Source organism: Pelophylax lessonae (genome assembly GCF_965119305.1).
Source record: "Pelophylax lessonae genome assembly, chromosome: 2".
Classification (NCBI taxonomy): Eukaryota; Metazoa; Chordata; class Amphibia; order Anura; family Ranidae; genus Pelophylax; species Pelophylax lessonae.
The window spans coordinates 229,699,135-229,712,377 of record NC_138769.1 but is presented as its reverse complement, the minus strand read 5'-3'; the positions used below and the strand labels follow the sequence as shown (position 1 = coordinate 229,712,377).

General features: G+C 44.2%; 1 protein-coding gene across 6 annotated transcripts in view; it reads left to right on the top strand.

The window, feature by feature from the left end:
- HIPK1 (homeodomain interacting protein kinase 1) overlaps positions 1-13,243 on the top strand; it is a 160,172-nt gene that overhangs the window by 127,507 nt on the left and 19,422 nt on the right. For 4 of the 6 annotated variants that reach the window (XM_082244531.1, XM_082244528.1, XM_082244527.1 and 1 more), the window contains one exon: positions 5,680-5,814. The exons of the other annotated variants lie outside the window; for them this stretch is intronic. In XM_082244531.1, the coding sequence (XP_082100657.1) occupies positions 5,680-5,814 (135 nt within the window). The remainder of the gene's footprint in view (positions 1-5,679; positions 5,815-13,243) is intronic. 6 annotated transcript variants of the gene reach the window in all.

Sequence of the window (13,243 nt, the reverse complement as noted above, 5' to 3'; positions counted from 1 at the left end):
TGCAAGGCAACTTCCTTAGGATGCATGATGGAATAGCCTGAATCACTGTCTGATCCATCTGTAAATGGTGGCAGAGGAAGCGTACAACCCTTTGAGGCCCATCTGTAAGCACAGAGTCTGATTTCCTGAAAGAAACATAGAAACATAGAATGTGTCGGCAGATAAGAACCATTTGGCCCATCTAGTCTGCCCAATATATCTGAATCCGTAGGTAGCTGCCAGGTACACCTTAATTGCCCGGACCACATGTAAGGCAATTTCTTTGCAAAGAACCACCTTATCTCTGTAAATCACCAGGTAAGGTGAATGACAGACTAACACTGCCAGTTCCGACAACCTGTGCGCAGAGGTGTTGGCCACCAAAAAGGTCACCTTCTGGGACAGCGTAAGCAGGGGAATCTCCCGAAGATTATCAGAGGGGCTTCTAAAGGACCGAAAGCACCAAATTGAGGTCCCAATGCGGCAACGAAGCCCGCACTGGAAGAACCAAATGTCAGATACCCTGAAGAAAGGCATGCATCAGGGAGTGTGGCCAAAGGTTGTTGGAAGAAGACTGCTAAAGCTGACACCTGGCCCTTAATGGTACTTAAGGCCAATTTCTGTTCAACCCCCTTTTGAATGGTCACGATCCGAGCCACTAAGGAGCAAGGATTAACCCCAAGGGACTCTCAGTACAGAGGGTGGTGATTAATGGGGAGTACTCAGATTGGGCGGGTGTGGAAAGTGGGGTCCCCCAGGGTTCTGTCCTGGGACCAATCCTGTTTAATTTATTCATAAATGATCTAGAGGAGGGGATATCTAGTACAATCTCAGTATTTGCAGATGATACTAAATTAGGCTTGCCAATATCTTCTATGCAGGATGTGGAAACCTTGCAAGCGGACCTGAACAAAATAACGGGGTGGGCAACTACATGGCAGATGAGATTTAATGTTGAAAAATGTAAAGTAATGCACTTGGGGGCCAGAAACCAGAAAGCAAGCTACTCACTAGGGGGGGAACCTCTGGGTGAGTCTAGGATGGAAAAGGACTTGGGGGTACTGGTAGACAACAGGCTTGGCAGTGGCATGCAATGCCAAGCCACCGCAAGCAAAGCCAACAGAATACTGGGTTGTATAAAAAAGGGGATTCACTCCAGAAATAAAGAGATTCTTCTCCCACTCTACAAGACTCTGGTCCGGCCACATCTGGAGTATGCTGTCCAGTTCTGGGCACCGCTCCTCAGGAAGGATGTGCTGGAACTGGAGAAAGTCCAGATAAGGGCAACAAAAATAATTAGGGGAATGGAGGACATCAGCTATGAGGAAAGACTACAAGCACTGAACCTATTCTCTCTGGAGAAGAGACGATTGAGGGGGGGATATGATATCAATGTACAAATACTGTACTGGCGACCCGAGCATAAGGAACAAACTATTCAGAGAGAGGAGATACAATAAGACACGTGGCCACTCACTAAAACTTGAGGAAAGGCTGTTTAACCTTAAAGTGCGTAAGGGGTTCTTCACTGTAAGAGCGGTAAGGATGTGGAATTCTCCTCCACAAGCAGTCGTATCAGCAGGGAGCATTGATGGTTTCAAAAAACTATTAGATGGGCACCTTAAAGACCACAACATACAGGGGTATACAATGTACGGTTAAAAGCAAACACACACACACATCATAGGTTGAACTGGATGGACTGATGTCTTTTTTCAACCTCACTAACTATGTAACTATGTAACTCTCACCACGCAATGTAAGTCTTCAGGTATGATGGTAGATCCTCCCTCCTAAAAGTAGATTTCCTAGCTTTTCACCACCACCATACCAAGAACCAGGCAGGCACCGCTCCAGACAGAACGCCTCTCCATCAAGTTGAGGGGGCTGTTGGCCAGGAGGAATGCTGGAACTCGGGTCTAGAACCAGTCGTATGCGACCTCGTGGGCTATTTTACGTGCAGGCCAGCCCCCGTTCAGTGGGACTATGTCGCGGCTGACCTAGAGGTCTGCACACACTTGCTGGCCAGACTGGGGTGACCACTGGATTTAGATTATCCAGCTTGTCGCCCAGTCTGGCAGTTGATTGCAGATCTCACAGGAAAAATCCAGGGGTAAAAAATTTCCATCTAAAAAAAAAAAAAAAAAATTGCTAGGACCAAAGATCCCAACAAGGAACTAGGTCCTTACTCCTGACTAGGCAGAAAAACAAAACTGAGTGGCTATAGCAGAGAGAGGGAGTATACCCCCTGAAAATGCCCATGGGAGTAGCCAGACTTTTTTTTTTTTTAGATTTCTGCCTAGTGTCTTACGCATTTAGGCGGCAGTATAACCCAACGGTTTTGAAGATCTGAAGCTGTGTCCGTCAAGAACGAAAGCGAAAGTCGCGTATATATGGCTTTAGATTGTAAGCTCCTTGAGGGCAGGGACTGATGTGAAATGTATATAAAACACTGGGTAAATTGTTGGCGCTGTCTAAGTACCTGTAATGGGAAAATTAGGAAAGATGAGCTGCAGGTAGACCATAGGTAATACTGATGACAAAGCGTTTACCCATGTGTGTTCCACCCCCCCCCCCTTCAATTTTAGGCACATCATCCAGTGTTCAGTTCCTCTAAATTGGATGTAAACCCCTGGTAGTGTTTGTACCTAATGGGTAAGCCTATGATAAAACTTACCTTATAGGTACTGTAAATATCTCAGAAATGTGCACATTTAGGAGATATTTACATTGCATGCAGCCGATGACGTCATCGGCGCATGCGATCTGAAGGAGCAGCCGTCCGCGTCGCTCCTTCAGAGCCCTGTGCCGTAAACGGCGGCTCCCGCGCGCATGCGTGGGAGTGACGACATCGCGGCTCCGGCCAATCAGATGGCCGGATGACACGAACCCGGAAGTGAGGCGGCTGAACATGTTGGCTGTGTTACCCGTGAGCGGGCGGCACTCTGGGGGCTTCATTCTAAGTGAAGTATTACATAATGAGCTAGCATGTGATGCATACTAGCTCAGTATGCCTTTGTTTTTTAGTTTTTTTTTTTTTTTTTGAGGTTTACAACCTCTAAAATTAAAGCCCCTTTACCTTGAATTTCAAATGTAATGCTTTTTTATATTCTCAAAGGCTTTTTAACCTTTTGCTAGCTTTCCATTGTTTTACATATAAAAATAGTTTTCTGTACTTCCACATTTGTGCAAGAACCAATTTTTTGTGTCCAATCTTTGGGCAACACACTTGACAAAGCTAAACAAAAAGCAAAAGTATGATGAGCCTGCAGTGATCAAGCCCACATTTCTATTTTTTTGTTTCATTTCATAATCTTCCCCTTGTATGGCTGTGTTTGACCTTGATTTGTTGTGTAACCCTGCAGGAGAGATCAATTTCCTGCTGGTTTGTGTTAATGGAGTCCTCTGTAATTACATACATATATTTATAAAGTCCTGCATTGTGCATATAAAATGTATGTATGTGCTCTCTTCTTAAGACCACAACTCAAATTCTGAAATTCACCCTCATATTTTTTAGTTTGTATTTGTATTTTTTTTTCTCTTACTATCTGTTGTGGACTAACCAAATGAAATCACTGTAGCAAGACTGCAGTCAAGAAACTGCATTGAATGCGTTTTTTCCTGTCATACGTGACAGTACATTCCATGTAGGTTGTTTAAACCTCTGCTGCAGGTGTATGTTGGGTTTGTGGATGGATGTTCTTGGATTGAATGCTTGCATATGCTGTTTTCACAGCCTCATGGAACCTCATGTAATTAATCCTCTTAATACCAGCAGCAGTGTCCTATAAAGCCACACATCGTCAAATGCATAACATGTGAAAGCAGCAAAATACTTGATAGTTAAATTGGAAGTGTAGTTGCTTAGAGCACTTCGGTCCAGTCACATGACCTCTCCAGCGGCCAGCTTTAGTGAGGGGAAATAGCTGGCAGAGCCTGGGCAATTGTCACCCACAGGGCTTATTATGGAGCTTTCATTGTCAGCTGTGCCTTCTCTACACAAGCCAACACAGAGCCCTGTTCATGGTACTGGAGCCGTCTCCGAATAGGTAGGTATACAGATCTTTCATTTCACAGGGTATGTAGTAGAATGGGGGTGGCAGTAGGTTTAGGCTTGATATTGGGCTTGATATTGGGCTTGATATTAGGCTTGATATTAGGCTTGATATTAGGCTTGATATTAGGCTTGATATTAGGCTTGATATTAGGCTTGATATTAGGCTTGATATTAGACTGGAATTTCACACATATTAAACGGTCAGCAGGACTGTATAGCAAATACATTAGTGCTTGAATTTTTTTTGAGTAAACGAACCAAAACCTAGTGTATATACGAACTTTGATCAAACTTGGATCTGCCCCATACTACTGACTCATTGTTGGACCTTATAGTGAAGCTTAAGGCACAAACACTTACCTTCCAACTGCCCGACACCCATGAGGTTCCTCGCTGGTGCCACCATATTTGTCCCAGCGACTTCTGGGTGCTGGTCTTCGGCCATCTTGATTGGCTTGCGTGGTATGACATTACTCCTGCACATGTGCAGGAGTGCAGTCACCCTGGCACACAACCTGTGTTGTGCTGGAATGTAAACTGACATTCTGCACGGGGATTGTAAACAGGCAGTTAACGTGTATTCTGTTGCAGAAGAGATGTTGTGTGTCTTCTGCAAGAACAATCCTACCTGTTCAGTTTTTAACTTTGCCTTTACTTCCACTTTACCTATGATAGTGCAGCCTCAGTGACCAATAAGAGTAAGGTGTGAGATGCAGTGTCTGCGGTGAATTTTCCAAGCAAGTCAGCCCCTTGAGATTTTTGGCTTTGAAAGATGACCAAAGTCGCATTCTTTTGCCTGCAAACACATGCTTTACAGGTCTGCTGACAACATACTAACCTTTTATATATGCTGAGAAAATCACGGTTTAAAGAATAGACCCATATGCTGCTTTTTCAAATGGATATGTACAGCTTTCTATTTCACTCTCTAGAGTATTAGAAAGAGGTTCCATTCAAAATTTGTGAATTTAAAAAAGCAAAATGTTTTACTGGTGGATTTTGGTCATCTGCACTTGCAAATTTTGATGTCCTCACCTGACCCTTAGTTTGCAAATTCAGATTGCAATCACTGGTGTTTAATGTTCCTCTGAGACTGCAGTTCCATTTGCCAGTGTAAAGTTTGGTCACATGGCTAGAGAATTAATCAGCAGCCCTTCAGTGTAGACTTGGATTGTTTAGGAAAAATGCACTGCCCCTTTAAATCTTCTATGTCCCTCCAGTATTGCTTCCCACCTTCACACACAGGTTTAGCACAACATGGAAGCTCGACCTTACCTTCCTGCGGTTCTGTTTTTTGTTGACTTTTTGGCAAAGATTATACTTTGTGCAATGTGAGATGAGCGTCCCCACAATGAGTGAGACTAGCAGCCAAAGTTACTCCACACACATTTTCATGAATAAAAATGAAAAAAACGTTGCTGTTGCTGCCTATAGCAACTGATCAGATGAGTCTTAATTTTCTAAATTGTGACACTTGACTGTTTATTGATGATTTGCTATGGACAGCAGTAACACTTGTTTTGAACCATTTATTATTCGAGGTAGAAAGCAAAGTGTTCCACGTACCATTTCTTATGGTAATGTTAAAGTATATAACCTGGTAATACACTGTTTCACTCACCTCCTAATCTACGTTTCAGGGAAGCTGTACACCACTAATGGTAACAACTCTTCATCCACACGTAGCCACCATCACGCCGCAGTATGCGGTACCATTTACCTTGAACTGCGCAGCCGGGCGGCCGGCCTTAGTTGAACAGACTGCTGCTGTACTGGTAATTTTGTTTCACTTGATTGTGTACACTAACAGTCTCTCCCCCTTTTTTTTTTTTTTTTTTTTTCTTTTAAATATATTTGTGTGTCTTCCTTTCCTCCTTATCATAGAACGTTTCAGAAGAGCATGGAAGCATGAGCTCCATCTTGTGGCTGTGTTCTTGCAACATTCTCAGCGGCTCCTTCTTAATGTTTTCATTTGTTTCCCTTTTTAAAATGATTGCTGCAGTGCTGTCTGCCTCCTCTGTTTCAGCCTGGCTTTCTTTAAGGCAGCAGTTCCAATGAGGGGGCTAAATTGCATTCTTGCTTCCTAGATCATACAGCTTTTTCCCTTTTTTATTCTTTCCAGCTTGTCTTCAAAAGGTTTCCCTGATGAAACAGCCCTTATTGACAGTACCGTATTTTCAGTCTTCCAATGTTTATATGGGAAACTCTGAAATTGATCAAACTTATAGTTGGTTATAAGGTTGTATTCAAGTTTTAAAACACAAACTTGAAAAGAAAATGTTGATGTAGAAAACAAGACTGACACAAAACGGCTTCCAAATTCTAGTGGATATAGACACCTGGGATGCTAACCATTTTTTTACTAATCAAAATGTACCTTTCTATAATTTGGATTACCTTGATAAGGAGAGTAGCAGGCATGATACTGAGTTTTTGGTTGGCTGGCTTGAATCTTTTTTTTTTTTTTTTTTTTTTTTAACCTTTTCTTGTTCCATTTTTAGTTTGATCACAAATACTAAAACAGACCAGGCTTTTTGCCGAAAATCTAAGCACAATTAATTTGAGGAGATTATCAATCCTAACTGAGATTTCTTGCCAATCTTAACTGAGATTTCTTACCAAGTGCCAACTTGGAAGTCCTCACAATTTTGCGATAGCTATAACCCTTGATAAAAGATATTGTGTAGTGTAGTCCACACTTCGCTTTCTTATTACTTCTTATGGCAAATGTTTAAGTAGCTTCATTCTGGTAGCTTCATTCTGGGTGACTTGGGAGATCATTTCTTTGCATGCAGAAGTGAAATCCTTGTATATGCTTGGTTCGAGATTAACCCAATGGCTTAAGAGCAGTCTCTTGCTGAGATGTACTGCATTCAAGGCCTTTCATCTATATATGGATTTCTAATCAATGACTTCAGCAGCCCTTTAACCAACAAACCCCGAAGACTTTGTGCAGCCATTAACACAATTGGTGAAATAGCTTGTCCTGTACCCTCAATGATATTGCTTTTCTACAGATGTTGAAAATTCTTGTTTGAACTTAAAGGTGAGCTCAACTTAATTTCTTGGAGAGTAAAATTTTTGGATTGATCTCGTACGCAGCCCAGTGTGTGAATGTGTGTTAAAAAAATAAATAAAAATACGTTGTACCTTATGAAAGACCACCACCTAACTTTTAAAGGGCTTTTCTGTAAAAACGATTGGCCAGGGAATGAGTTGGAACACTACCGGATGTTTACTAGCAACACGTTCTTTTGTAACAATGAGTTATTTTTTCTTGTGTGCATAAAAAATCCCATTCAAAAAATTTCCAAATCCAAGGATGTTGCACCAACTTTTCCAAACTTAACACAGTGAGCTTTTTGGAATTTTCTTTTTAGAGTGATGAAGTGATGAGATTTACTTTTTTTTCCCCCCAAGGGATAAGTATCTATTAAGCATATTTTTTGTCAACTTTATGCATTGAGACAACTGAATAAAATGTTGTCATAATGTATGTCTTTATTGTGATTTGAAATGTAAGCAGATTATCATTTATGCAAGAATTGCTATACACAAAGACCTGGTTATTTGTACAGTTTCCATGTCTTTGAGTATTGTTTTCTTTCATGACTTTAGTGTTCAAAAATACACACCGAACTTTACATCTTTGAAAAATCAGTTAAAACATTTTTTTCTTTTCCCCCTCAAACCCTGGCCGCATAGTTTTGAAGTCATCCCTAATTACTCAGTGAAGTGGGTCGATAAGGCCATCAGATCTTAGTAAAATAACCTGTTTAATCCCTTTTTAAAATCTTTATTCATTATCTGAACATTACTATATAACAAAGAATCCTCAATGTAATTTGGAAGGGGTTTTTTTCCCCCCTGTGAACTGTGTAAGTAATTGAGACTTGGCAGAGTGCAATAGGTTACATATGAGGTGCAAAGTACATTTGCTGCAGTACTATGAACATAATATAAATAAAATTGCAATTGCAACTTAATGAACAGTCCAAAGATTTTCTTTCTAAATAGTATTCTAACTTTAGCTCACCTTTTAGTTCATCAGCCAGCTTGCCAATGGATTTGACTGCCTTTTTACTGCTTTGCCTAAGTTTGCATTACTCCATTGCAAAGCTTTGCATATTTTTGTCTTTCCTTTGTCAAAACAGTTCATCGCTAGGAGCACCAGATCTCTGCATCGCATTTTGGGATGTTCTTGCTTTATATTAAACAATATGCTTTGTCTTGGGCAGGTGTTGGCTTTTTTGGAAAGACGCATGGTGTGATTTAACATTTATTTAACTTATTTTCTTCCACTGTTTTTATTGTAAAACTGTTTCAAGGTCTCAGGAGTGGTGTTTACAAGACGAGGGTCTCTCACTTGCAGAAATACTGTTAGTCCGTATCAAAACCTTATATCAACTTATAACATTTATGTTGTGCTGCAGAACATCTGGTAAGCTGCTAGAGTTCCAGAAACCCCAAAACTGCTTGGAACAGGTTTTCTACACATTGTGAACCCTTTAGAATTAAAAAAACAATTGTAGGGGCGCTTAGAGGCAGGAAAAATGCCAAACCCTTCTAGGAGCAGCAAAAAAAAGGTTGTGTGCATATGAAGCCCAAGGAGAAAGTGACTGATTTACTAAAGGCGTACAGGTTTGCAAAGTAAACTTTAACTTCGTTAAGGTAACCTTATGCTGACTTCATTCATCCAACCATTGCAAGCAAATTTTTTATTTAGGATTAGATATTTTGTGCAATGATCTTCTTTTTTTTTTTTTTTCATCTCGTTCACGTGCTCTACTCGGTTGCCTTTTGATTTAAAAAGCATGTGAAACACTAGGGTATTGACCTCTTAGAATTGGGGTAATTAGGTAGATAAGAAAAAGGCAGTGATAGCATTTATTTTCAGCAGTCCACAATAAACAGTTTATCTGTTCTTCCTAGGAATTTTAAGCAGCCCATACATGAGTTCTCTATTTTTCGTTTAGCAGGTCAAACAAAAATGAATACCCCCCCTCCTCCAATACACGCACTTGATGTGGATGGGGGAATCCTTCCTTCTAAGGTTTTGTATGCTGACAGCTGGGAGACTTCCCTGCTTTCAGAATACACTGATCAGCACTGCTGGATATAGCCGGTGGCACAGATTATGTGGACATTTTCCAACAGGCAGGCTTCTTCACAGAAGTCAGTCTGCAGATCATCTTCTGTACAACCAGTCTGCCCATACATAGATCAAAATTCGTCTGGTCCATTTTTGACCGGCTTTACACCCACAAAGATCACAGCAAGGATGCTAAATAGTTTTGATCTGGGTTGCCAAATTCTGTTTGTGTTTTCCAAAAATGAACAAGAATGGTGGTAATTGGGAATACACCATGGAGGAAGCTCCTTTATTAAAAATAAAAATGATTCTGGGTCTCAAACTATCACCTGACTGTTCCACAGTGCTTTTGGAGTAATGTTCTTTGCAGGAATAAAACAAATGTTAAACTGTTTGGGAGAAATGCACATTGTATTTTAAAGGGAACAAACCCTCATTAGCAATCCATCTGAAGCATAGTGGAGGAAACATGGTTAGGGACGGTCTTTTTGCCTCAGCCCTAAAGCGCATACTGTCATGGATAATAGAATACGTTAAACATTGTGTCGCAGTATTAAAGATTTAAAGCTTAAAGTGGAAGTTCAGTCAAAAGCTAATGAAGGCTAAATGTACTCCCCCCCCCCCCCCCCCCCTCGATTCGAAGCCTGTTATATCTAATACTGTAAAGAAAAGCTCTGTACACTTATTATTCTGGAGCCACTGCGGTCCAATCACAAGATCTCTCCAGCGGCAGCTTCTGTGGAGGGGAGATCGCTGACAATGGCTGCAAATGCCTGGGAGCTGTCACTCATATATTTGATATGGGCTATCCGTTGGCTGCCCCTCCTCTATATTGAAGCTGCAGCTGACAGCTGGTGATGGGACTTTTGAAAGAAAAATTTTGTAAATTAGTAATTTCTCTATTGTTCATTGCCAGACGCAACTTATGCTTCTTATACCATTGGGTTATGCTGCCCCCTACAGGAGTAGTACTAGGCAGGAGAAAACTGTTTACCATGCCAATGGGGGCTGTCCCTATAGGCATAACCCCACACACCCTGCTTGATTCGCGCTGGACTGTGGCTCCTAAGGTGTACCACACGGTGTCCAGGTTAAATAAAGCCACTTTATAGGATTCTCCGGTGTTTAAAGACCAGGCAGATAGGCAGGTGGAAACTCTTAACCGCCACATCTACATGGTAGCGGGTTCCTTAATGAAACCCGTGTTCGCTTCCGTAACGGTCTCTCAGGCTGTTGTGGAGTGGGCCAAGGTGCTTAAACGCACCCTTATTGCTGACTCCGCCCCTCCTGCTACTCTGGAGATGGTGGATCAAATTAGTCAGGCTGTTTTATACCTGTGTGACGCGGCCTTGGATTAGGCCTCTTTAGTCTCATGCATATCTGCAGTTGCAGTGATGATTCGTCGCATCGTTTGGTTGAAAAGCTGGTCGGCCGACCAGTCTTCCAAGAAGACGGTGTCTGACATCCCTTATGCAGAGAGTCATCTTTTTGGGGACTTTCTAGATGAACTGGTGAAGGGGGTCACCGCGGTAAACGGGGCCCTTCATTTAAACCTAACAAGGGGTCCTTTCGTGCCTTCAAGGCACAATACAAGGTTAAGTCCTTTAAGGCCTCTGGTGGCCAGAAGAAGCCTTGGGCGGGCAAGCCTAAAGCCGCCCACACGGGCATGGCGGCCCAGTCCGCCTCGACCTGAAGGGGCGCCTTCACCCATTTCAGGGGTGGGGGGAACGTCTGTGCTGTTTCCCGAACCTTGGCTGGCCAAGATTCAGTACAGGTGGGTTCAAAAACTCATTCGGTCAGGGTACAAGATTGAGTTTCGATCACGCCCAGCAGACAGATTCTTTCCCTCAAATCTTCTTTTGATCCCAGATCGTTTCCGAGATCTCCATCGGGCGGTTCAGGATCTCCTCGCCCAGGGGGTGGTTGTCCCGGTGCCACTTCGGGACAGGTTTCAGGGTTTTTACTCAAATCTGTTCACAGTGCCCGGAAAAGAGGGCAAGGTGCGTCCGATTCTGGACTTAAAGTTTCTGAACCGTTATGTGCGGGTCCAGAAATTCCGGATGGAGTCCCTCCGGTCAGTGGTGGCATCCTTGAGTCCAGGGGATTTCCTGGCTTCCATCTACCTCAAGGATGCGTATCTTACGAGGGTCATCAGAGGTACCTCTGATTCGCAATTGCAGAGGAGCACTATCAGTTTGTGGCGTTGCCTTTCGGCCTCGCTTCGGCTCCAAGGGTTTTTACCAAAGTGTTGGCTCCTGTTCTAGCCTTGTTGCGGGTACAGGGGATTGCCATCCTTGGGTACCTGGACGATCTCCTTTAAGGTCGAGCTCCAGTGCCACTCTGTTGCGCCATCTGTCCACCACAGTTCAGACGCTCCAGGAATTCGGGTGGACCATCAATTTTCAGAAGTCGACATTTTCCCCTTCTGTTCGTCTTTCTTACCTCGGGATGATTCTGGACTCCACCCAGGCGAAGGTCTTTCTTCCGGAGGACAAACTCTGGACTCTGCAGGACGAGGTCAAGTCCCTCAGGGACAACGAGTTCTCTTCGCTTCGGACCTGCATGCGGTCCCTGGGCTTAATGGTGTCGGCTTTCGAGGCGATACCATTTGCACAGTTCCACACATGATCTCTGCAAGCGGAGATTCTGACCAGGTGGGACAGGCATCCTCACTCCTTGGGAAAAGAGGATCTCTTTGAGCCCCCAAGTCAGATCGGATCTTCTGTGGTGGCTCCAGTCCTCCAGCTCTGAAGGAAGGAAAATCCTTTCGACCGTTGCTATGGACTGTGGTAACCATGGACGCTAGCCTGTCGGGCTGGGGTGGAATTCTGGGCAATTTGTCTGCCCAGGGCACTTGGTCGGAGGGGGAATCCTCCCTTCCGATAAATGTCTTGGAACTGCAAGCAATCGGGCTCTGTTGGCTCCATTGGTCGCATCGTCTTCAGGGCCACCGTGTGCAGACAGACAACGCAACTGCGGTGGCTTACATCAATCACCAAGGGGGCACCAGGAGTGCCTGGGCAGCCAAGGAAGTGGCCGAGATTCTGTCTTGGGCCGAGACCCACATTCCAGGTGTGGAGAACTGGCAGGCGAACTGTCTGAGTTGCCAGACCCTGGACCAGGGGGAATGGTCCTTACACCAGGAGGTGTTTCAGATGCTGTGTGCGCAGTGGGGATCCCCGGATGTGGATCTGTTTGCGTCTCGGCTAAACAACAAGTTGGGAAGGTTCGTGGCAAGAACATGCGACCCTCTGGCGGACGCGTTGGTCGTGCCTTGGAATCGGTATCGCCTGATTTATTCCTTTTCCCTGGTTCAGTTGTCCCAAGTTCCTTCGCAGGTTGGTCTCGGAACCGAGGTTGGTGATTCTAGTGGCCCCAGACTGGCCGCGCCGGTCTTGGTACGCAGACATCATGCAACTGGTCATCGAGCCTCCCTAGCGGCTCCCACTACGAGACAATCTTCTGTCTCAGGGGCCGATCTTCCATCCTGCTTTACAGTCGCTGGCTTTGACGGCGTGGCTGTTGAAAGCCAGGTCTTGAGAGACAGGGGTCTCTCGTCGGCGGTCATTCCTACCTTACTCAAGGCTAGGAAGGCCTCGTTCGGTAAGATTTATTATCGTACCTGGAAGCCTGGTGTGAATCCCAGGGGTTCCATTCCTGCTCCTTTTTGGTGGCGAGGGTGTTGGCTTTCCTGCAAACTGGTGTGGAGCAGCGTCTGGCGCTGACCACTATTAAGGGCCAGTTATCTGCGCTGGCCATTCTTTTTTTCCAACGCCCTCTGGCGTTGAATTCCTTGATCCGCACTTTCAATCAAGGGGTGCGTCATCTGGCTCCCCCTAGGAGGGCACCCTTGCCTCCTTGGGACCTGAATTTGGTTTTGTCCGTTTTGCAACGTCCTCCCTTTGAGAACATCCGGGAGATTCCTCTGCCGGTGCTGTCATGGAAAGTTGCCTTTCTGTTGGCGATCACATCTGCTCGCAGTGTGTTGGCGTTGGCTGCCCTGTCGGGCGGCTCCCCCTATCTGGTTGTTCATAGGGGCAAAGTGGTCTTGTGACCTCATCAGTCCTTTCTTCCGAAAGGGGTTTCGGATTTCCATCTCAACGAGGACATTG